Source organism: Diplotaxodon limnothrissa, linkage group LG15, assembly GCF_057381915.1.
Source record: "Diplotaxodon limnothrissa isolate DT_005_m linkage group LG15, D_limnothrissa_male_GT1.1, whole genome shotgun sequence".
In the NCBI taxonomy this organism is placed as follows: Eukaryota; Metazoa; Chordata; class Actinopteri; order Cichliformes; family Cichlidae; genus Diplotaxodon; species Diplotaxodon limnothrissa.
The window spans coordinates 7,093,669-7,119,437 of NC_140610.1; the positions used below are offsets into that span (position 1 = coordinate 7,093,669).

The 25,769-nt window shown below is 38.7% G+C and overlaps 1 protein-coding gene across 1 annotated transcript; it reads right to left on the reverse strand.

Annotated features, from left to right (window-relative positions):
* Positions 1–1,696: 1,696 nt before the first annotated feature.
* Positions 1,697–21,282, reverse strand: ehd3 (EH-domain containing 3). The gene is made up of 8 exons (XM_085372736.1): positions 20,137–21,282; positions 14,574–14,750; positions 13,958–14,055; positions 7,887–8,028; positions 7,643–7,742; positions 6,796–6,966; positions 5,270–5,434; positions 1,697–4,092 (listed from the first exon to the last, which is right to left on the reverse strand). The coding sequence occupies exons 1-8, from the start codon at positions 20,361–20,363 to the stop codon at positions 3,565–3,567; spliced, it is 1,608 nt and encodes a 535-aa protein (XP_085228862.1). The 5' UTR covers positions 20,364–21,282; the 3' UTR covers positions 1,697–3,564.
* Positions 21,283–25,769: the final 4,487 nt, after the last annotated feature.

A 25,769-nucleotide genomic window follows, 5' to 3' on the forward strand; every position in this document is an offset into this window, starting at 1 on the left:
TCCACCCTATTTTTTATTGGCTGGGGGCTTAAAAAACATGCTTTTTGTACATTCATAGAATTCCTTGAATGCATTTCATAGATCAGCCTTTCAAGTTTCTGGAAAAACGTATGTGAAAAAGAAAGCAAACCCTCTTAAAGGTTATACTTATCAGGCCATATTATTTATTCAACAAATACTGACCCTATTAATGCTTTTTATTTTATTATTTTTATTTTTATTTTTTATTTTATTTTATCCTTTAGAAAAGGATAAAAATGCATCATCAGCAAGTGTGAGCACGTCGATTAAAGTAGAAGTTTTGACAGTTTGATGAACTGAAGCATTCAGGCGTGTGTTAAGTCAATGCCAAGGAGGATAGACATCAGCAATGATCTTACAAGAGCAAGTGTTCATCAATCTAGGAAGGGTTATAAGGCCATTTCCAAAGAATTTCAAACCTGTCATTCAACAGTGAGGAAGATTATTTACAAGTCGAGAATATTCAAGACAGATGCTAATAGTCCTAGGAGTGGATGCCCCACCCATTTCACCCCAAGACTGATTGTGCAAGACTCAAAGAAACTGCAAAAAAAACCAAGAGCTTCTTCCCAGACTCTACAGGCCTCGGTTAGCATGTTACCTGTTAAAGTTCATGACAGTACAATTAGAAACACACCAAATAAGTAGGACTTATTTGGAAGAGTTAGCAGGAGAACGCTTCTTCTCTCTAAAAACATCGTGGCAACACGGCGTAGCTTTGCAAAGCTGCGTCTGAACAAACCACACGACTTCCAGACCAAAGTGACGTTGTTTTGCTATAATGAACAGCGCCACATTTGGAGATAACCAAACACAGCATATCAGCGCAAACACCTCACACCACCTGTCAACCACGGTGGTGGAAGTGTGATGATTTGGGGCCTTTTTTGCAGCAACTAGGATTTGGGTGCCTTGCATTTACCGAGTCAGCCATGAACTCCTCTGTAGACCAAAGTATGTCATCTGTTGGCCAGTAAACAGATCACATGTTACTGGTCCAAACTGGATCTTAACTACAGAACAGTGATCCCAAGCACGGCATCAAATTTACAACAGAACGGCCAAAGGAGAAACGAATCAAGATGTTGCAATGATCCAGTCATCAACTATAAGAAACCTGTGCATAAACAAATGCCTGCAAACTGTATAAAAAGGTCTAAAATTTCCTGACAGCAATGTGAGAGACTGAGAAAGTCATACAGAAAACGATGACTTTAAGTTGTCGCTGTTAAAGGTGGTTCTACGAGCTACTGAATCATTGTTTTTCACATCCTCCTTCTGCATTTCGACAGTCTAATGCGTTGTTGTTCCTCTGAGTTGTATTTAAATCATTTCCATACCTGATAAGGACCAGATGATTTTTTTATTTCTTTATGTTCTGATACACAGAACCTTAGACCTGAAAGAGGATCTACTTTTCCTCTGAAATGAAAATTCCTCTAAAAATCCACGTGTTTGGTTACAGTTCAGTTTACTAGAATTAATCTGAGGACTTGCAAATCAGAGAAATGATGTCAGAGTCTTCTGGCTTCCAGTGTTGCAGCTATAATTGCACTAAAATAATTTATAGCCATTTTTCCAAATCTTTTCCTCAGTTTCTTGGGTGGGCGGGTGCAAAATATATACTGCACATGATTTCCTTTTTGAAAACAGAGTCAACACTTAGATAGTTGTTACACATGAGTTTTATTACACTGTCGGCCTGTTTACATTGACAGAAAAGCAGTGAAGGACAGACTTAAGTACTGCATCACCAGCATAAAAACAGCCAAAATACCGTAACGCTAGTGTTTCCACTTAATGTGTTTACACAGGGTCTGAAAACAACTTGTGAATTTGACGAGAATCCACATCCAAGTCTTTTTTTTTCCCAGTCCAATCTTGCACACCTCCGAAACTTGAGCCGTAACAGGATAACGCCTGTGCGATTTCCCAACTCGAGTTAATGGAATGCAGTAAGTCTTCTTATGTGCATTTGATTCACAGTAAAGCACGAGGGTCAGAAAACGGCCATGAGCTGGAAACATTTCGATGAAGACATGCTTAAGATTTTTGTTGCCATGTGGGAATCCAGTTTTACTTATTTGAGTTGGGTTATCTAATGATACACCCAATAAAACCTCTGTTAACAAACATGAACATGGTCCTAACATGCTATATTTAAGGAGACACACTCACACACACACAGGTACTGGTGTGTCAATAGAGTGATGGATTGGAAACATGGCAAAGAAGAATTACATTTATTACATGTATACAATTTCAATGTGTGACATGGAAAGTTTCCAGCAAAAACACATAGAACAATGTTAAATGTGTCAATTAGTGTCATCACAATAAAAACAAACGGTGCTTTCAGACTATTACTTTTGGTTATACTACATTATTTAGGAAGGTGAAGAATAACTGATCAGTTTTCAGTTGATAACCCACTAACATACTCCACCCTCAGTAGTTTTAATAATGTTTCTCTTATGAATATATACTGTATATACTACAAATAATAACACTGATAACATGTGGTCAGATACCATTGTACATACATACAATAACCAGGATGTGTCCACACAGAACAATAGATGCGTGTCCATTCAAAATTCAAAGTCCGACCAAAGCGGTTATTCAGAGCATGCTGTCGCGCTAGTTTCCAAACAACACCCATAATATGGTCTGTTATTATAATCTCAGTATCAGCACGTGTTAATGAGAATCATACAGGTTCCTTCGTCCAAAGCAAAAGGTCGAGCAGCACGTCACATTTAATACGAAACGCAGGCCTGTTCCTCTTTAGGATGTCGTTTTCATTCTGTTGTCTGTATGTGCGCATTATCTCAAAGTACAAGGAATGTAAAATCTTCTGGTTTACATTTAAAAACACATAATTTAATTTGGATTTACTTCTTAGAGTAAACTGAATACTAATAATCATCATAATAATAAATCGGTTTGACCAAAGGTAAAGTTTTAACAGAAAAAGACTTTATTTTTGTCTTCACATTGTTGCAATATTTCTCCTTTTTCCAGTAGTTTAGTTGAACGTACATATATGTCTTTATATTCCAGTGTTTCTTCTTTTGCACATGTCTAACACCTGTCCTACTCCAACAAGTATTCTGCTTTAATTCTGTAAAGCTGAGAGCCATGGTTTGCATTCTTGAAAAACTAATAAAAGCTATTTAATTTTATAAAATTAATCTTATCTGGTTTAATCCTAATGAAGAGGTAAACGCACTTTGTTTTTTATTTTTTTGTTACTCAAAGCTTGCAGCCAGTATGCTAACAGTCTCAGTCGCGTGAAGATACATTTGAATGCATTGGCAGCTTAAATTAGGAAATTAAGACTACAGATCAGACGATAACAGCAACAGAACAGGAAGAAGACTTGAAATGAGCTCTACTTGTGTTAAATTTTTTGTCTTTGTTCTTGTTGTTGCTACAGGATGACTCCTTTTCTATTAAAGAACATTTTCTCTGGGGAAGGGGGAGGGGGCTACCTATGGGTTCTAGGGCTGAGTAGGTCATTACGGGTAATCTGAATTACATTTATTCAGCTATTTTCCTCTTGGAAGGAGGCACCAGGTGTCCAGGCAGCTCTGATGGTAGTTCATGTCCCTCAAGTTTCACCTTTATCAGATGATTGGCTAAAGCAAACTCCTCATCGTCGAGCATGCCGTCCTTATCGATATCTGCCAGCTTCCAGATCTTGCCCAGCACTGTATTGGGCAGTTTTGACTTGACCATCTCCTTCTTGGCGTTGGCTCCGGTCACCTTCCCATTGACAGGAGATAACGTGTAGAAAATCTCGTCGTAAGCAGGTTTGTCGCGAGCGACGACCCACTCCGCTTCGTCGATGCCTTCGCCGGCTCCTTCGCCGTACCCGTGACCGAATGGGCCGTCCAACGTGCCGTCAAACGCGCCGCCCTTCACTACTGCGTTGGGCCGCTGGGTTTCCTCTTGTCGGACCAGGACCATTAAGCCGGCGATGTCATTGGCTAACATGTCATCGACCGCCTCCAAGAGTTTAGGTTTTAGAGGCTGGAATTTGTTGAGATCCTGAGCTTGGAGTTGGTCCTGGAAAAAACACAAGTTTGTCTCAAGTTAGGTTATAATTTATATATAAACTATACCCTCAGCACAGATAAAGATCATTTTAAAATACACATCTGTAAAGAATGCTGATGTAGTCAATCAAATGTTCCAGAAGTATTCTATAAAATTACTTAAGTCACTGAAGTAACAATAAAATATGCTTCAATAAAAGTTTCACTTTAGTAATATTTACAATTAGGTAAGCATTACACAGTTCAAGTAAATAGCCTGGTACTTATATCACTATAGCACTCAAAGTGCTTTCTACTACAAGCCTCACTCACACAGATTAAACTATACATTTTTGTTTTCTACACTTTTACTTCCTTACTTCCTCCTTCTTCTTTTCAAACATAAAATGGTCAACATTTTATGTTTTTTCCATGTGAATTTGATGGATTTCAATGATTTTGTGTTTATTTATTTTTAGTGCATTGATACTTGTTATTTATGTGTTCAAAACAAAGATTGGATTGACAAACTGATTGATTACATTCAAAAATACTCTGATGGATGTAATATCTTGCCCAAGGATACTTCAGGAGGAGCTGGTGATCAATCTACCGACATACTGCTTGATAGCTGCACAAGTGATGTACATGAGTTAAAGTACTCAGTTAGCACTCTACTTTCAATGGAAAGTTTCATCCCATTTGTAGCCACAAAATATCTTAAAGTACACAAAGGAAAATCGAGTATTGTTCCAAAGATCAAAAAAAGAAAATAGAGAAACACAAAATACAGAGTGGTATACAACGTTATGAGAAGCTTATTGAAATGTACAAAATGGCCCACAACATCAGAGGCTGACAGTTCTCTGTGCAGTAAGGATTAAGATCAATCTTATATGACAATAATAATAACAACAACAAGTTAATAAAGACCAATTATCAACATTTCCCTCATCAGTTAAAGTCTCTGCTGAGTGTGTTGTACTTCAGTGGTTAGCTCAGGAAACGGTAAAACTCTGTGACTCTCTGACTGTTACTACTCTCTCTATTTCACTTCCTTGTTAGATTTTTAAAAAAACAAGACATCAGCTAAAATTGCAATTAACTAACGCTACTCGTGTAACTTAAAATCAGTGAAGCCCCTGCATTCATTCCAATCATGTCAAAACCTCATTTACTAAACCTTAATCCTTTGCTTCACTGCTTACCTGCATCTTTTTCAGATTCGGAAAATCTCCAGGTGATATCTGGTGTTCTCTTTCGATGCGTTTGTAGATATCTCCAAGGCTGGCGATGAGCTCTTTCTTCTTGTTCTCCTTCCCAAACACAGCGGGCATCTCTTTTTTAAGTGAGCTGATGATATAAGCGTGGACCTGCAGATTAAGAGAGTTATCGATGACTTCACATGGAAAGTATAAGCAACTGTGTTTGAATTCATTAAGCTTTTATTTGTTATTCTTGTTATAGGTGCTAATTGATGTTTATTAATTGATGAGCAGGTACTAGGAGACTAAATTCTTTATAAATTTCAGTTAAAATGATTCAAATGATTCCACTTCAAAATCGTGTCTGTTATAATATTCCACATTATGCTATAAAGCAACATCTAAGTATGCAGAAGTAAAGAGCTATATAAAAAAAAAGAAACTGTGGAAAAACTGAGCTTGGAGTAGGTAAAAACAGGATCAAGTGCAGCAAAGGTAGTTAATTGTTAACTTTTTATGAGTGGGGAAAAAAGTCACCTATTAAATGTCATGAGATTGACTTGTTCTTTTTGTTTGTTCTTCCAAGGGCCACAAGAGACACAAAGAAAAACTGATGCAAAAATGTGTGGAAGGAAAAGAAAAACATCTCTATCTGTGATATTTAACCAGACACACAACTGAAGCACTCTAATAAATCTATGAGCTCATACAAAGTAGATAATCAGATTACTTTAAAATAAAGATTATGTGTTTTATTGTCTCAGGTTCTCCTTGTAATGATTGAATTATATTTGAGCTTCTGACAAGTGGGTAAACTGTAACACAAGCCACTGTGACAACATTAAGCTTGAGGACACTTAATATTGCATAAACCAGATTAGTCATCCACTTTACTGTTACCTTTGTGGGCATTTCTTTTAATAATTAACAAATTCTAATTCACATTTGGAGTCCACTTTTCATTACAAAAAGGGTTTTCCTGGAAAAAGTGTTTAAACAATATTCAGCAGAAACTAAACGTGCAAAAAAAAAAGAAAAGAAAATTTGTTCAGTCACCGCGGCGATACACGCATCTGGGTCTACCTCATGTCCTTGAAACTCATCACAAAACACACCAACACCCATCAGCTGTCTAACAGGAAAACTGTGCTCGACTCTCAGTGTGATAAACCTGTGCGTGTTTGACTGTGTGCACTTGTGCGTTTCCTCTGCTGTGTTTCCTCGAACTACAACAGGCAGCAGACTGTCGCCTACCTAACTTCCTGTCCATTGAGGAAATGGGAAACAATTCATTGTCATTTATCTAACTCTATTAGTTCTGCGAAACATCTCTTTCTGTCAAGGTTAACAGCTGAACAACACAGCTGAGCACAATAAATAGGAAGCACACAGATAAATCGGTGATACTGACAACTTAAACATGTCAGCATGGTGTAACAGCTCAGCACTAAATGTAGGAAATGTTGCGTAACATCTGCGTTATTTGACATCAACTGTTTCGAACATCCTGTGTCGCAGGTGCTCCTCACCTTGGCTAGTCTTGCCCTCTTTATCAGATCATTGAGTTTTCTAAGTGCTGCATTTCTCGGTAAGGACTGGATGTCCTTAAATAAGTCCTGTTCCTCGGCCTCGAACAGCTTCCTGTTGTCAGGAATCAACAGCGGGTGGGACCAAAATGAACCGATATAGACGCGAATCACCTGTCAGTAAGGGAGACAGAACAAAAAATAAGTAAATAAAGTCAGAGGCAAACTGGACCATTCTTCACATAATATGCCATTAACAGTCCTTCAAATGGCCACCATTATGGATCATAGCTCCCCAGATATTATTTAAAAACATTAAATATAAAGTCTTTAAATACTCCTACAACCAGTTAACAATTCTGCAACCTGTGAGCCCACAGGCTAGTCTGCAAACTTTGTCTGTGGGAGCCAGCTTACGTGGATATCAGATGACAAATATCTGGTTCAAAGCTCCCAGTTGCATCTGATGGTCTTTATTTTAAGAATCCAGATCAATAAAAAATACATGTACAATTGCCAGTGGTTTTAAAAATTCAATTTTGGCTAACGCAGCCCCTCTTTTAGTCTCCGTATTGATCTGCACCAACTCAACTCAGACTAGAAAAGGAAGTCTATAATCTTGTACCTCAGCCACAGATTTCACACATTTATGTGCAGATATCTATGTGGTTGCAAATATTAACAATCAAGTGCCTAATTTCATTATTTCACTCTAAAATTATTATTTCTTCAAAGCAATCTTTAAAAAAAAAAAATCATTACAATTCTGTGATTTTGACATAGGTGAAAGGATCAATTACAGGCTTAAAACCGTATGAACGCCATCACAGAAACCCCCAGTTTAGCGTACCTCAGGCGTGTTGACTATTTTCCCCAGTGACCACATCAGAGCACCATACACTCTCATCAGCTGCTGAGTCTCTATCTGGTCGGCCTTGTTAAGCACAACTCTGGAGAAAAAGACAGAAGAGAGCGGTGATGATTCTTATTACAAGCTACTCACATTAATATTGCATGGATGCCCAGGTACCAATGATATGGTATTTAAAAAAAGAAAGAAAATATTTGGTGTGAATTTAAGAATCCCACAGTACCTGATCTTGTCCTCATGGTTCTTTAGGGCCTTTATCACCTCTGAGAACTCATCAGAGATGTCCAGTTTATGAGCATCAAACAGTAAAATGATCCTGTCCACTCGCTCTGCAAACCACTCCAGGACAGCTGCAAAGTCATAGCCTAGAAGCGGGGAGGGGACATCAGAAGGATATCAGATAATTCGATGGGGCACTGAGTGAAGCAGATACCGTAATTGTCGGGCTATAAGCCGCTACTTTTTCCACAAGCTTTGAACCCTGCGGCTTTTAGTCAGGTGCGGCTTTTCTATGGATTGTCCATGATTTTTGTCATATCGTAAGACGATTTGTTTTGTTTGTTCCGCTGTTGTACGGCACTACGTTGCCTGGCGGAAGGGCATGTGATCAGACACACAGTATCGGGGTTCAAGAGTGGTGTGTTGGTCACGTGTCCATCCGCCAGACAACATAGTGCCGTACAAGTAGCGCGAAAAACAATGCGAAAAGCAAGTTATGCTCAACTCCACCGGTGGAATCTGACAGCGTGGAAAAGTGTGAAAACATCAATGATCACCAACGGATTTCGAAGGGCTGAATGCTGCATGATGGAGAGGAGGACACCGCCACGGCCCTTCTGAGGGTGTTCGACTCTGACACTGACAACGAGGATTTCTTTGGTTTTGAAAGTGACAACGAAGGAAAGAAGCTGAGAGTGGATGACGAAGCCATCCTGAGCCTGTTTGTATCCGACACTGGAGAAGAGGACTTTGGTGGTTTTAGTGGGCAGGAAGATGGTGGTGAATGACTGACTTTTCTTCTTGTTAAAGCCGTGTCGCTGCACCTGAGCCTAAAAGGTAGTCCGAATCTATTTTTCTGGTGTGCTGTAGGTTATTGTTATGTACTACATTTGTTACTCATTTATGAAGCACAGTACATGTTTCCTACTTGTAATTACCGCTACTTGTACATATACCTAAAAGGTTATGCAAATATGTACCCATAACTTGTTTTTCAAAATATTAATAAAAGGGGTGTGTCTCCAAACAGCCATCTCTTTCCTGACAATTCCCTTTGTGCATATTCTCTTACATATGATAAGTCAACATTGAAACACCTGCGGCTTTTAGTCAGGTGCGGCTAATGTATGTACAAAACAGGATTTTCCCCTGATTTTAGCTTGTGCGGCTAATATTCGGGTGCGCTTTGTAGTCCGGGAAATACGGTAATTGAACACATATTTTTACCTCTCAATCCTTTACCCACATCCAGTACCCACATCAAAACCACTTTAGTTATTGGTTATACTGGTAGTCAACACAACTGAAGTTACAGACTGAGAACATGCATGCAACTTTAGAGGTAAAAGTCAGCAGAACAAGTTATGATAGGAACATCATTATGGCCTAAAAATACTCCCAAGACAAATCCAATGGCTGCAGGTCAAAGAGGAGGCATTAAAACTTATGCCCATATTGTAGCATGTTGAGAGAAAAGAATGTCTGTTTCCTGATGAAAACAGTGCTGCCAATGTTCAAACAAGGTGGCTTTTTAAAGTTGAACAATAGGGGGAGAGCCCTCAAACTACAGACTGTTACTTCCATCTGTCATAAGATTGATAATGAATAGTTTACACTAAACAAGTGCATTGTACTCGTGGCATTCTGCAAGAAAGCTATGAATAATGCTTCCTCTGTAAAACATGTAAACATGAATTAATGAATGAGTCCAACAGCAGGTGTACGCCACTGACTTCTTTGACTTTCTACCTCAGTCAAGGACGAAACGCTAGCTTACCTGAAGGAATTCCACAGGATATGAGAGGGAAACAAAGAACAAAGGGTAGATCGAAGGATTAGTAAGCTCTAGTGTTCAAACAACACTGAAGGACACACAACAGACGCAGAGTCAGTCCAGCGCTGCAGTATTTAATTATGAGCGATAACACCCAGGAGAAATCCTACGAGTAAGCAATAGTTTTAGGTTAATTCAGGGATTATCAGATGGATTTTCTTTGTAAAGCTATGCACGTAAAATATGCCTTTACATATTTAAACCTACATTCAGAGGCTGTTTGCTCTGAACATAGCAACATTTGATCTTCTGTACATAGCTGTGATAAGAAGCCCCCATTTCACATACTTGCTGCCCAGTAGTGGAACAGTTTACACTCCACGGTGGCTCTGAGTGTTTAACAAAACGTCCAAATATCTGAGTTCTTGTGTTAATGTTTACATGATGCTTCAATTGTTAACAAAAATGGGTATTTTAAGGAATAAATTAATCTCACTTGGCTAAAATGCATTCCCCAGTAGGACGTGAGAAAAACTTTAGCAGCAGCAAGTATGTAAAGCATTTGTTTCGGACTGCATCTGTATGAACAGAGCCGAGACGAGAAAGAGGTGTTAAAAGAGATATGGATACCTTGATATTTTTAAATTCTACTGGAATATTCTTCACCCAGTGCACTTCTCACGTGTTATGGGATTAAAGCAACACTTCAATTTTAAGCTGTGAAGGGGACGGTGCTCCTAAGCGAAAAGTCAAAGTGAAATAACCTGCCTACAGTGGAGGTAAGATGCTCATGAGGTCTGACAGTGATGCTAGTGTTATGCTCCTGGACTATTAAAATGTGGAGACCAAAAGTGCCCAGGAGATTATCAAAATTACAGGAATTCATAAGAAGGACACAGACTGTACATAAAGGATGGGTGTAGCCAGTGTGGCTTGAGCCCTGGCTATTGTCATAGGGCAGCAGTAATGTTTTTATTTGTTTCCATACGTGTGTGTGTGTGTGTGTGTGTGTGTGTGTGTGTGTGTGTGTGTGTGTGTGTGTGTGTGTCAAATCATAAAAAGCCCAGTTTTGAAGCTTCACACGTTAGCTGTGGATTTGAGAAACCCATCACCACTTTTACTGTCTGACCCGAATTTAAACAAATAAAAATCATCATATAAAATATGTCTGTGTAGGTTCTCAGTCATCCAGGTCATGGTAGTGTAAGGAGTTTGAGAAGAAAGCAACTGGACTTCTTTAAATGAACTTAAAGTTAGTCAAAGAAGTCCAGTCGCTTTCTTTTTAAGCTCCTTTGACAATTTTGTATTAACAAAAGACTTAAAAGTGTTCTATTTGTAAACAGAGAAGTCGCCCCCTGCTGACCATTACAGAGAAAGCAGATTCAACTCGACATTTTCTTTATTTTCAGACCTGCTGGCTATGTCTATCTTTTATATACAGTTTATGAGTGGCCAAAATAATTGCCATTATAATTTATAAGTCAGCTAACTGCACAGATAATATTAATAATAATTTTATGAAACAAGGTGAACTTTTCCCAAAGCCACGTGACAAGGCTGGTGAAGAATATGTAAAAGCCCACAAATTCTTCAGAGTCAAGGTATCATTTGAAGCCTTCTGCAGCTGGTTGTTGCCAAGATTTATTATCTACAATACCTCCATAAAGACATCTGCGCAGGCTGCTATAGCCTGACAACTCCTCCTCTGGAGACAGACACGCACACACAGTTGAGCACACACAAACACAAACACTCTTAAAAACACTGAAACAGAGTAAAAGAAAAGTGACTAAGAGAAAGAATGTGACACAGAACATGTAAATGAAACATGATGATGATGATGATGATGATGGGGAACTAAATGAAAAGTTAATGAACACACAATAACAAAAAAATTGCACACAGAGTCCCCAGAGAAAACACAGCTGTGCTCACTCAGCAGAGGTTAAGTTTAACTTGTATTTGTTCTTTTGTGTTGGCCACAGAGTATCCGTGTTTCACCTCACTGTGCTGTTTATTTGGTTTAACACCACGTTTTTTGGACACTTGGGCCAAAAAGGAAAAACAAGGTGAAACAGAGCTGGTGCTTGTCTGGTTCCTTTTAACAACTTCCAAACATAAATTTCATATTTGGTTAATGTTGATGAAACACTGATTTACTTCATTTCTTAACAGTAAAGCTGGAGACAACAAAAACCCTCATGACAAGCATTAAAGTTATGAATAATATCCATGCAGACCCAACCTTGGTATGAAGTAATGTCCTGAACTGCGTGACCAGAACTTTTTCGCTTTTAATCAAAAGCTGAATAAGCCTCCTGATACGTCATCTTATAACAGGACTCCAAATGTCACAGTACTGGTCGTGCACAAGAACACAATAAATACTCTCTGGAGCGGGAATGTAGAAAATTATTATATTAAAACACCATTACTACTTTTATTTTTCAAGTATTCATATAATCAGTGATTTGCTATGGTGACAGACAATACTGGATATGCCAAAAGTCAATTAGTTCAGGCTTTACTTGGGATAGCAAACCAAAACAGTGCCTGGTGGAGAAACAGGAAAATAGACAAAAGATGGAAGAAAAGAAAGCATTCGCCTTTGAAAGAAACTCAGAGAGGTGAGTGCAGGACAGAATAAATTAAGACTTACTTTAACAAAAGAACTGGAATGGTTAATGTTAGCGGTTGGTATAGCGATGCCACCATTTAGCTTTGGGAATGCCAGCCATGCCAGACACACATCCTCCTGTGAGACAGCTCGGGAACATTCTTGAAAACTTTCCACGCAAAGTTTCTCTTCACATCATCAGCTTTTTGCATTTTAGTACACATCATAATGGAGATCTGACAACTACCAGTTCGCTCTTTGTTGTAAGGGCAACATTATGGGCGTGAACGAGGTGGTAATTTGGGGCGTTTAATGTTTTCTTTGAACTGTTCCTTTTTCCACAGTGGAATGAATGTGCAGTATATATGTCTAATGACTTTAAAAAACAAGAACTGAGCACAAAGGTTTGTATTTATTTTGGATTTTCTCTCATTTATGGACTACACTGTTACAGCAGCGCTTGAATCCAGGGCTATAGTGCACTGTGATTCCTCCGTTATCTCTTCCTATGCTTCATCCTTCGTGGCGCAATCCTGATAACAGCTGGAGGACAGCTGTTGAAACCCCGTATTCATCTTCACATATTTTTGTTTTCTGTTTATGTTTTTCTTTCCACTCACACACATACACACACAAACGCCAGTGTTGTACTGACCGGCGCATCTTTTCATTGCGAGGTTAGCAGACACAAGTCGCGGAAGCGAACACACTCTGAGATGGTAATCACACACTTCTGACATGTCACAATTTTGTTCCGTCTATCTTTGGTGGGACAGTTATGAAGCTTTCAATATTGCAAGTATGAAATGTAAGACCATGGTTTTAAAGCCATGAATATGTACTGAAGTCTTTAACACTCGTCGTCCTTTATCAGGAATAACTCAAAATTACACACACCTGCTTTACTGTATATGATATTAGATTAGAACAATAGTGTCTTTGTCTAGATTTGACACAGAGGTCAGACGGTTGGGGTTTTGTTTATGTCAATCTTCCCAGAGAAAAGGTATCAAAGCACATTGTACTCTCACCACTGCAAGACTCATACAGTGGTACCTTAAATAGTTTTACACTTCTTTGGCTGCATGCCCTTCCTACTTAGCAAACAGTTCAAGATTGAAATTCCCAATCTAGCATGTCTTGTACAATACCTACAGATGATAAATATTCATAAGCATCCTCAAAATCCAATCAAATGTTTAAAAAGTTTAACCTAAAATGTATTTTATGGCATACTGTGCAACCATTTGGTTACCCACGAGTCCTCTTAAATCTGCACCTTTTTGTTTACACTATATTAAAGTTGATCCAAATGAACCTCATATAATTTTGTTTTTCTCTTTTTCATTTCCATGCGAGACTTAAGAAAACCACAAAGTTAAAAAGTGTTAAAATTCAGGCAGTGTGCACTTATGTGTGCATGTTGGAGAACAAATTCAAAGCTCATCTTTTTGTAACAGCTTCCTGTTCTTTGAAATGAATGAAGCATAATCCTCCTGATAGCAAAAGCTAAAACAAACACACGGGTCCAAAGGAAATGCTGACATTGTAGTTCAGAGTTCAGTGGGACTGGGGGGGGCTGCAGCTCAATGGATGCAGAGGATAAACACACATGCGCGCGCACATACACACACACACACCATAAACAGAAGAGAATAGAAGTTTGAGCAAATGTGTTTCTTACCTCGACTGATTCTCTGCTTTTCTCCAGACAAAATCCCTGGCGTGTCGATCACGCTGATGCTTTCCAGTACAGGGTTAGGAAGCTGAGCACACACAAACCTACACACACACACACAAAACAGACATGAGATAGAGAGAAAGTTCCAGGACACAAGTTTAAAATCATCCATCAGCATGGCCCTATCTCAGTTACCCTCTCTCCTCCGTCTGTGCTGCTCTCCCTAGTTTTATCCAGCTGAATAAATATGAACAGGTAAGTGGTCGTCTTCAATGCGAACCCTCTAAATCCCCACTGACAGACATCATTTTTTCCTGTCTCCTTTCAACATTGCTTGATCCTCACACTGAGGACACTACCATAAGAGCTTCTGCCAGTGTACTTTTAAGCAGAAGGATGGCTCTACAGAGACTGCTGGCTGTCTCTCACACAGCCATTAACAAAGAAAACCCTGACCAGTGAGCGGGGGGAAATTCAATCACAAAGGAATGTAGAGCTGCGGTGTGGATTCTCACTTGTGCTCCCTCGGTCTTTCCCTCTGTGCTTGAATACTTAACTCACTGTACACACCAATAAAGACCATCATCTGAAAGTGTGAGTGTGGCCATCAATCATCTACCTGTTGAGAAATGCATTTCCAAATGCATTCAGCTTTCTGAAGGGCTTCTTGGGGTCAACCACCAAAGCATTGCCGGGGATGACTCCTTCTGTGTCGCCGTGCATCACTGCGATGAAGGAATCTGTGGTGGGTTCGGGGCCAATCCGCATGCCAGGAAAATCCTGCTCCAACAGGTAGCTGCGGGTGAGATGACAGGAAATAGCAGTTAGCAAAACAAGATGAGAGAGGAGATGTTTTCAATCACCGTGTAAGAATAAGTCAACTGTGCAAAAAGGCTTTCTAAGTATGCTGAAATAATTCCTCGAAGATGAACAAAGAACAATAGTGAAAAAGCATCAACAAGATATTACAAGATTATGATCAGCATTATAAAGTATTATAAAAAGGTTATATATACATTTGTATTAGAATGTTTGATCCAGCATCAATCTTTAGATAAAACCTAAAATACATATTGCATCTGTAGCCTCTAATTTCAAAGTTCTGCTTCATTTTGTATGATTTTTTTTTTATTCTGACTCTGCTGATAAATGAAGTTGGTTAGGATGGTAAGACGCAATTGAGAAAAAAAAACAGAAAACATGTCTGCCTTGAATTAGACGCTGCTGGAACCAAGATTGGGGGAATTTTAGATGATCACAGACTGGATGGCTGCCACTGACCAGATCCAAAACAAGCAAAATTTAGTTTACTGGTAAACACATGGACCAATAAAGGGCTTTTGGAAAAGAGTGTTCTGATTAGGTGAGGTAGGTATGGAGGAATTCTGTCAATAAAGTGGATTTAAATGCAAACAAATATTAAAGTTTCTGTTACTTCCAAGCACAGATTTCTGCATCTTTTCTTTTTTTTTCCCCTCACTGGTTTTAAGCGACCACAAAGCAAAAAGAGGTGTGCCTGACTGTCAGTCTTGTTACCATACGATCATGGCTTAACCGCAGACACATAGTCCAAAAACAAGGCAAACTCGGGTTTTGAGGCTTTTCAAAGAGTTATCAAAAAAATTATAAAGGAACACTTTTTAATTAGAGCAGAGCATCAAGTCAGTTAAACTTCTAGGATTTTGATATGCTTGCAGAGAGGGTTGCTAATCTGTTTCAGCTGCTTTGATGCACTAAAGAGGGGAATCAATAAGAAAACCTCCGAAACAGGAATTGTTTTCAGATGAAGGCCACTGACATTTTTCCAGAACCATAGAAAGTCCTTAACCCATCAGCAGGAATGTTATCTGCTCCTTTGTGGAAGCAACGTGATGCACACTGATGTAAATGCCTCTTACAAAACAGCCAGCAACAGACTTCATGAGGGCTCTGTGCTCACTGCCCAGCACTACGGAGCCTGATGCCATAGAATATCAGAATTGGCAGGTCGACCACTGGTGCCCTGTGCTTTTTCAGAGATGAGAACAGTTTCACATTAACCACATGTGAAAGACATGAAACGGTCTGGAGAGGCCATGGAGAATGGTAAATGGACTAGTTCTTATATAGCGCTTTTCCACTCTTCTGAGCACTCAAAGCGCTTTACACAACTTGTGCATTCACCCATTCACACCCATTCGCACAAGCACAACTGACATTCACACACATTCATACTCCGATGAATGCATCGGAGAGCAATTTCGGGTTAGTATCTTGCCCAAGGATATTTGGCATGCAGACTAGGGGAAGCCAGGAATCGAACCACCAACCTTCCGATCAGTAGATGACCTGCTCTACCACCTGAGCTACAGCCACCCAATATGTCATACTGCCTTTAATATTATTGAGCATGGCTGGTTTGGTGGAAGGTCAGAGATGGTCTGGTGAAGCATATCCACAAAGGGACACACACACCTCCACAGCCTAGGCAACAGCACCCTGACTGCCATTAGGTATCGGGATGAAATCCTTGGGCCTTCTGTGAGACTCTACACTGACGCAGTGGGACCTGGATTCCTTGTGGTGCACTACAATGTCCAGCCTCATGTGCAAAGAGTATGCAGGCAGTTCCTGGAGGATGAAGGAATTGATACCACTTACTGACCCCCATGCTCACCTGACCTAAATGGGACCTTATGTTTCAGCCCAGCACTGCCAAGTACCACCTCAAACTGCCCAGGAGCTGAGTGATCCCCTGCTCCAGATCTAACAGGAGATCCCCCCAGGACACCAGCCATCAACTCATCAAGAGCATACATTGTCAGGCATACATATAAGCACTTGGGGGCCAAGCAAACTACTGAGTGCCATTTTAAGTTGCTGCAATTACATTTTGGCAAAATGAATGAGACTGACAAATCATTTTTACACTTTATCAGGATGTCTATGAATTCAGACATCCATAAGATGATCGTTGTTTTGTTTTTAAACACATTACCCAGTCTATATCATTATAGAAATCCAGCATGATTTCCCCCCCATTGAGATCTGATCTCTTTTCAAAGAGTTCCCTTTTTTCCATGTTTTTGAACAGTATATTCTCACACTGTTTAGATTAGTGGTACTGCAGTTAGAGGGCGTATATTTCTCAAAAGTGTCAACCGATTCCATTAAAAATTTAAGCCAAGCTTTCAATTTCAATCTGAATCTCTACTCCAGCGCTATTATTTTTTAGAACTGGTTCACTGGAAATGAAAAGAAGAAAGTGGACAAAACCAGAAATTAACATTGAATCAATCTTCTGCTGCACAATCAGCCACTCTTTTTAACCACTGAATATAGTGTTATTGACATTCCCATGATCTAATTCTTGCCAGTTAGTAAGAATTTGGTTAAGAGCTTCCTCTTTGTGGAGGTCAAACAGTTAATATACAGCCTTGCCACAGGCTTGTTTAATCAATGATTATCACAGACTGCTGAAGTGAAAACGGCTTGGGAACAGGAACATTAAATTTGATGCATGGAGTGGTGTGCACAAATGTGTTCTGCTGCAAAAAAGTATCACAACTAACTCACAGCACAACTAAACTGGCCTCGTTGGCATTGCAGCTGACTTCCATATGATATGTTTCAGATGTGAAAGGTTAAATCCTCAGCTGTGGATTCAGTGACAACACACATGTTTCAAATGAAGGCTGGTGTGTTTCTGTTGAGTTTCACACTCCCAAAAATGCAATGTGAGACCACAAAAGGAGATTTAGGCAAAGAGATTTATAGCTATAAGGGTGTGGGATGCGTGCACATTTTAACTGCTTCAAGGTGTAAGGATGGTGCCCTGATATCCACAGACATACATCCACCTTGTCAGAGCTTGTCAAAGGAGCTAGTAGTGCCTGGTGGAGCCATCTCTGTGCACACATGTCTGTACAGTGAGCTCTTCTGTCTATAAAGAGGTTGTGTAATGCATGTGCACAACTACATACATATGCGCTAGTATATGTGTCGTATCACACATATAATCCATGTATGTGCACTCCAGATATATACATCTGCTCCCATCATATCAGTTTTCATTTGACTGTAAGATGGGGTTAAGAAAATCCTTAACCTCAATGATGCATCTCTTGAGTTTTAAGGATCAAAGTATATTGAAATTTACCTGTGAATGAACAGATTTAGGCACATGAGGAGGGCCCAGATTTACAGTTTATTATATTCTATATTGAAGGAAATTGTATATCCTGGCATTGGCTTGCTCTATGAAAAGTCCCCTAACAGAAAATGTGAGACCTAGAAGGAAAAATCAATAAATTCAGCCCCAAACGGAGGGAAAGTTGAGACTGCTTAACTCTGAATAACTTCAAAGGCAGTCAGACTGTATTACCCTCCATCAGCTTCTCCTGTCTTTAATCCATTTCCTGTCTCTGTCAGGCAGATATCCTTCTATGACTTTTCTAATTCATGCCGAGACAAATATTATTTTAGTAAACATATTCACTGTAACGTCTCGTTTAAATCCACTGGCTATACAAGTCTGAAAATAAACTTCTAGCAAAGTAGGGAATAACACTGCTGGTAGTTTGTAGCTTGGCAGACCATGCAAGCACATCAAACCCCGAGGGAGACCATGGGGCATGAAATGAAAGAGAAGCAGCAGCTCCATCCAAGTGTTACTCAGCAGTTTGTACATTCTGCATCCTACTGCTACAATGTCAGTGGCGTGGGGGTCAGGCTGCTGACTGGGATGGTGTCGTGAGTGGTGACAGAGGAAGGAGAAAGGAGAGCAGGAATCAGACACAGAGGAGGAAGAAGAGAGAGAAGGCAGAGATTGGAGCAGAGATGGTCCCATCTTACAGAAGGAAGTCACTAACAGCATCCACTCTCAGGCTTTCAAAGGCTTAATTACCTACTACTCTCCACAAGTGTGTGTGTACGCACAATTGTGTGTCTATGTCAAAGGGGTGAGATGTTAGCAGTAGGACTGCAGCTCAAAAGAGGCTCGACACCCAGCTGCTAACACTTCTCACCGTCACACACTAATTTCACTGATACTCCAGGTCATGTGCTCTGACAGAACAGCAACACATCATTATGAGGTGAAGCACAAAAGGAATGATCCAGTTCAGTAATACCAGTCAAATAGCAACATATGTGCTGGTTGCACTGACTAGGAAATTCTGGGCTGATACCGATGTTTAAACAACAATTTGGTCAATTGTTTCTCAGTTTTGTTTTTTGTGTTTGTTTCTCCACTTTGGTTCCAGGGAATCAAAGAATTCCTGATTTTTAAAGACTTTTATCTCTTTAAACATTAAACCAGCATAAAACTGATGGGAGAAACAGGTTAAAAACTGAGCCAATACCAATACATGGTTGATAAATCGGTGTATCAATCTCCCTATGTGTAGTTGCAACAACAACAATGTCAAAACCATATTAGGACACTGTGTGTTACATAATATAATAACACAAAATGTCTAGTAAGACATGAAAATGTGGTCAATTAGAGAGTTAAAAAGGTTTAATAAAAGGAAAAAAAAAACACTCAAAGCACATGTTTGTATACTTTTTTTCTCCATGCTGTAAAAAGCAGAAGTTAGGAGCGAGTCAAGACTTCCTGCACCTCAGGGCAAAACAGCTCTGCATGAGTCCTAACAGTGGGTTCCTACAAGGAAGCCTCGCTGCCCACCTCTATCAGTTCACAAACTATATCAGCAACAAATAGCTGCTTATTGTTATTCCACAATAATTAAAATCAGTAATAAACAATTTACCCCTACATTTCCTGAACTTTGCCTCAAGTGAACACATTTATTTGACCAATACTCATGAAGTAATGCTCATCTTTCAGTCTGACTTCATCAGGGAGAGCTCCAGAACAATGCAGTAATGCCTCCAAATGCAACAAGTCTGCCTGTGTAGGAGTCATGCCAAATAAACCCTTTATGAATCCAATAAAGCTTGAGGAGGTGTGCCTCCTCACAATGTTTTGTTATCATTGTTCTGTGTTTTTTTTTTTGGTTGCTTTGTGTGCATAATTATGACCACCTCTTCCTCACGCTTGCTGTCAAACTGCTGGAAAAGTCAGCTTGGGTGTGTCATGCTCTCCCTCTCTCTATCATTCCTTCTTTTTTGGTAGCCTCTCCCTCATTTGTTTGTGCTTGTTTCTAAGGTTTTCTTTGCATGTGTGTGAGCAAACATACCGTATGAAGCTGGTCTTGCCAGTAGAATACTGTCCCACCAGTAAGACCATGGGCTTGTTGTCAAAGTCAGCATCCTCCAGTGCCGGAGAGTGGAACTCATGAAACTTGTAGCTCTCCTCCAGTGGTAGGAGCTTGGTTTTATAGAGTTTCTTCAATCCTTCACTGACTGTCTGAAAGACTTCCGGCTCCTTCTTCCTCCTATCATCGGTTCCAAGCCAGCTGAACATCGCTGCTGGTTACTTATAATTAGACTTAGTTATGCTCCAGATAGGTAATGATAATCAAAAATGCTAATTATTGATCAGCTAGAAATCTATGCCAGCTTACTCTGTTTGTCACTGACCTGAAAGGCTACTAAATGTGTCCTCAATGTAGCTTAAAGTGAAATATTCCAAAACTATTAAATGATCTATAACGAAAAAAAGATCTAAGTTATCAAAACCAAATTTACACTAAAGAAAATGTTTTAATAAGACCTGCATAAATATAGAGATATTTTGTTTGTCCTGAAAATGTATTTTAACACACACAATACAGGACTATTAGTGTCCAATGGTTAACGTTAGTCGCTATCCTACTGCACTAAATGGGTGGTGACACTTTTTTTGATGATATTTTAAGTCAATTTTGATTATTTATGGGCGTTACACTGTGGTGATATGTACAACGTAAAAACAAACAAAACACAAACAATCCTAAAAACAAATCGCTCCGTAAATCAATCAGAATTTAAACCTGATCGTTCAGGTTCATCATCTCAAGTCCATCGGTCCTCCCAGTCCAGTCCAGGCCACCTCCGCTGCAGAGCCTGTTTATGTTTACCCCCAGTCTACCTCAGTAAACAAACGCTGCCGAGAAAAGCCTAAATCATTCTGCTCTGACTCAACATCACATTACCGCTATTCAATTTCGTCCGAGGGCTAGCAAAGGAATCCCAAAAACGATGCACCGACAGGCTGTCAGGAGAGCAAGCCCCGTTATTGTTCCGCCGCTCCCGCTCTTCTGCTCAAAAACAAAAAGGAAAAAACAACACAACAACCAGAGCAAACAATCTTCAGGGACAAAGATTTTTTTTGTCGTTTTCGAGTTAGAAATAAGAGCAGACTGTCTTGCTAGCACTACCGGTTATTTTCTATAACAGCACGAGCTGAAAGTAGCAGCAGCTGATGTCCTGCAGTTCCATTTAAATGCCGAGTCGGAGGAAACCCGAGCCTGCCGGAAGTGCCCAACGGCTGGCAGCCCGACCAACCGTGGACCCGCCCAGTGATGAGAGAGCTGGAGAAGCCGGCCCGGACGACGCCATGTTGGATGAGACGAGACAGGGGAGCTACAGTTCAAACACATCGCGCCACCTAAAGGTTAATAAAATAACTTGAAATATTTGAACCTTTTCTTTCTTTCTTTCTTTCTTTCTTTCTTTCTTTCTTTCTTTCTTTCTTTCTTTCTTTCAATTATTGTACCAGAGTAACTTGTATCAGAGTAATTATAGTTTTGTATTTTCTAATTAGTTTATTGTTAATATTATTTTGACATTTTGTTGTTAATTTAATTTAATTCAATTTCCGATAGTTTCCACATTGGATTTCCCAGTTTCAGTTTAAGTTCCATTGTTTGAAAATGTTTCGTTTTAGTTATTTTATTCAGTGTAAGCTTAAGTTTGTTTTAGTTATTATTGCATGGAGGACATGTCAGAGGCAAGATATAGGAAAATCAGTATGCCAGTAAGGACACAAACTCTTGGAGGCATCCAAAGTCGAGGATATTTCCTCTATATTTTTATTTTATTTTATTTGGGTTTCTAAATTCACGAAAAGAAAACCTGTAGTTTTTTATGTGTGTGTTTGGGGAGGGTCAACTTTTTTCCACATGTAGTTTTAGTGTTTAGTTCAATTTTAGTTAACTACAATAACCTTGACTCATACACTTACAAATATTTTAAATTCTCTGCTTTGTATTTAACCTGAATACATTCAAATACGTTCTTTTATTCTTCCAATCCAGAATCAGACATTTAATCACGGCCCATTCTTAAAGTAATTAAACGTGTAAAAAATGAACTTTCACAGCCTATAAATTAGGCACAGAAGAAGAATTGACACGATAAAGGTTTTCAAATCATGGCGGGTAGCAAAGGTAAAGCGAATATTTCAACATTTTATTAACATGTGGGGACATACCTGACTGGTAAATGAAAGGTAGATAAAAGTATCAGCTGAGATGAGGATATTTGATATCCCAAAGCAAAACTGGAAGTTTGGATCTTGAATGATAGCGTCTGTATGCATTATATAATATTTAAGAAAGACCTTTTACCCGCTTGTGTGGTTTAAAATAATCTATATAATTAAAATATAGTAATAATTACAGTATTATTAAAGTAAAACATCATTTATCTGTCTCACAAGGATCTTTCTCTAAATAAGTACTTATCCCAGTTTTGTTTTCAACCTTATGTCATCTACAGTTTAACCAGCAGATGTCGCTATTGTCTCTACTTTCACTTCGGAGAGGCGCTAAGCATGTATTAGGAATAGAAACAAAAGTAAAACAAAAGTATTTGATGTCGTGTCAAAAAAAATGCGATATTCATAAGTTGTTGTTGTTGTTGTTGTTGTTGTTGTTGTTGTTGTTGTTGTTTTATATATAGGTTTAGAACGGGCCTGGGAGTTTGAGGGTCCTGCGCAGTATCTTTACATTTCGAATGCGCTCTTCTGGACAGAGAGATCTTGGATGTCAGAGATATTGGATGTTGTGGGATCCAATTAAGCTACTCGTCCAGTTCCCTTGCCTTGCCACTTGTCTTCACCGTCTTCTGTTCCTTCTTCCTGATGTTCCTATCACTTATACAGGAACAACAACAAAGTGCACAAGTGAATGAAAGAACTTAATTTTGTTTCACCAACTTTTCAAATCAGGACATAGAATGATAAATGTTTTAAATGATTAGGGGCGGTAAGTGTAAAGACAATGCACTAGGTACAATCGCCACTTGCTTACTTTATCCTTTACTCTTTTAACAATAATCTTTTTATCTTCTTCAAAGCTACATATTTTGAACATTCATCACATATTGTGACACCTGGAACAAAATTCAAGTTATAAGCATCTTAAATCTAAACCACATTACCATAAAAAAAAATGTGACTTCAGGGTAAACTTGTAATTACATAAGTTCAGTCTAACTTTGAGTTATTGTTCCTTAGTATTCTTGTCATTTTCCATCAATTGAATATTTCTTTTCTTTCTTCAATAAAGCACACACAGGTGTCAGCAAAACCTAAACACTGAGATACACAATAAGCCAGGTTGTATTTATGTCTTTTGTGAAGTATACAGAGCTTAAAACCTCTGCAATCTCAAAAAGATAAAATGAATTGTAAAAAACAAAACAAAAAAATTAAAACCACGTAAAAACTGTCACAGTGGGTGGAGGAAGATGACTTGAATACGAGGACTCCAAAGAATTTAACAAACAAACTTAGTAATCAAATGACTACCCTTTTATTTAGGCTGGGTGCCAAATTCTGTTGAACAAAGCAAGTATCCAGTGACAGAACACACAAGGGAAGGTAAACAGATATTCAAAGATCTAAAGAAAAGCATATTGTCATGAAATTATACCTGGGTAATCAGAGTGAAGTGCGGAGAAAAAATCAGAATACACTGAATAAACAATTATATAATGACACTATACATCAAAATAATACATTACATATCAAATTTTGTGTTTTTTATTTCTATTTTATTTTATTCCTAAAAACAGTGAAAGTCATGCTGTGTAATAACACAATGGCAGTGCTAAATTTAAAAAAAACTAATTGCTGTACTTTATTCAAACTTTATAAATATAATTTTGCAAAAGCGCTTTAATGACACTTTAATGACACAAACTTATCCCAGGCTGTTTTTGCAAGGCCTGCAGTGCTTGTTCGCTTGGTTCTTGTATTAAAACAGAGACATCTATGTTAATTTATGAAATCAATCTTTTTATCTACATTTTATCTGATATAATAATTATATATAATCAGATGGTAAAAATGGCTTTCATAAACACCAAGAATAATAAGTAATGAACAATAAATACATGTCTCCTTCTTTGCAAGCTACATATTCATTGCATAGGACAAAGTAATGAATTACAGGTACTATTAGCATTACTTTTTGGGGAACAGTTCTTCACATATTCCCGTGACCCACCCCAAAGTGCCACTGCACTGAAAACTGTTTTTGCAAAATTTACTGACAACAATGTACATGTAAGTTACACGTAAATGGCAGTTTATTCTGAGAACAGCTACTACATAATGAATATAATCAGTAAGGATATGAGTGTTTAAAAATAGTTCCCAAATGCTCTATAGACATTTAGTAAGTTCCTTGCAGACTGTTTAGCGTATCTAGGAGGATTTAGGGAACAGATATCCATACGTACACAAACTTTGAGTGGGCCAGATAGAAACATTTGTCTAACCATACTTCAAAATTGTGTTATATTATGTGCATTTAAGAACAGATACTTTGGTGCCAATTCTGTCTATTTGCATAGATGCAGGCTGAAATAAAAGCTCGCACAAACCTTTTTTCCTGCGTATAAACAAGCTGTCAACAGGAGGATTACAAGCTAAGTACAACAGCTTAGAACAGATGAACAGCGTGCTTGATCTCAGCATCCTTTGATTTCTGGAAGTGTTCCTGAGTCTTTGACAGTATCATGCCTTTTTTAAAAATGTGGTGCTACTACTGGGCCCAGAGATCAAAGTCATCCAATATTGATTTTTGTTCTTCTCCCTTGTGCACAGAGACTTCTCCAGATTCTCAAAAAAGATTGATAATATTGTACTTTATTATGTACTATAGATAAAGTCTTCATAATTACACACTGAGAAACATCATTCTAAAAGTATTCCACTATTTCTAGATGTAGTTTTTTGGGCAAACCCATGCTCACCTTTTGAGAATCTTTGCCTCTGTAAGATGCTCTTTTCACACTCTATCATGTTACTGACTTGTTGTTAATGAACCTAATTAGTTACAAAATGCTCTTCCAAATATTTTTTACTACAACTTACCTTTCTAGCTTTTTGCTGCCCCCCATACCCCCATCCAAACATTGTGATGTGTTGCTGCCATCTAATTTAAAACAACCTAATAGTTTTCATGAAACAGTAAAATGCCTCAGTTTAAATATTTGATATGCTCGCTGTGTTCCATTGTGAGTAAAATATGGGTTTATGACATTTGCATTGTATACAGTGTCCTAATGCCTTCTTAAAATACAAGGGTTTAACTGGACAACAAACTATATAAAGCTATGAAACAACATGGATATCATGGTTTTAAATGAACGGTTAACCAGAGTTCATGCACCAAACTGAGTTCTGTAAATGCATTAACCTGAAACAACCTGTTTTAGATGTTATCAGTGTGCAGAATGGACGTTAGAAGTGGGTGTCAGAAACTAAATGTACCTGTTTCCCCTCTGTGTTGTTTTAGTAACACAAAGGTTAAGCTTCTACAGGAAGAAATAATTTATTCTCAGAAAGTCCCATCGAGCTACAAAGAGATGGTATGAGTCAGATGTTACAAATTAACATATTTTGGGCAGTTACAACTTCATGCAGGAACAGCACGGG

Coding starts and splice junctions, on each gene's coding strand:
- ehd3 (XM_085372736.1), bottom strand. CDS start 20,363: ATGTTCAGCTGGCTTGGAACCGATGATAGGAGGAAGAAGGAGCCGGAA. Junction 8,029..13,957: donor AAAGCAGAGAATCAGTCGAG/GTAAGAAACACA, acceptor CCCCGCTTCTAG/GCTATGACTTTGCAGCTGTC. Junction 6,967..7,642: donor AAATAGTCAACACGCCTGAG/GTACGCTAAACT, acceptor CCTTACTGACAG/GTGATTCGCGTCTATATCGG.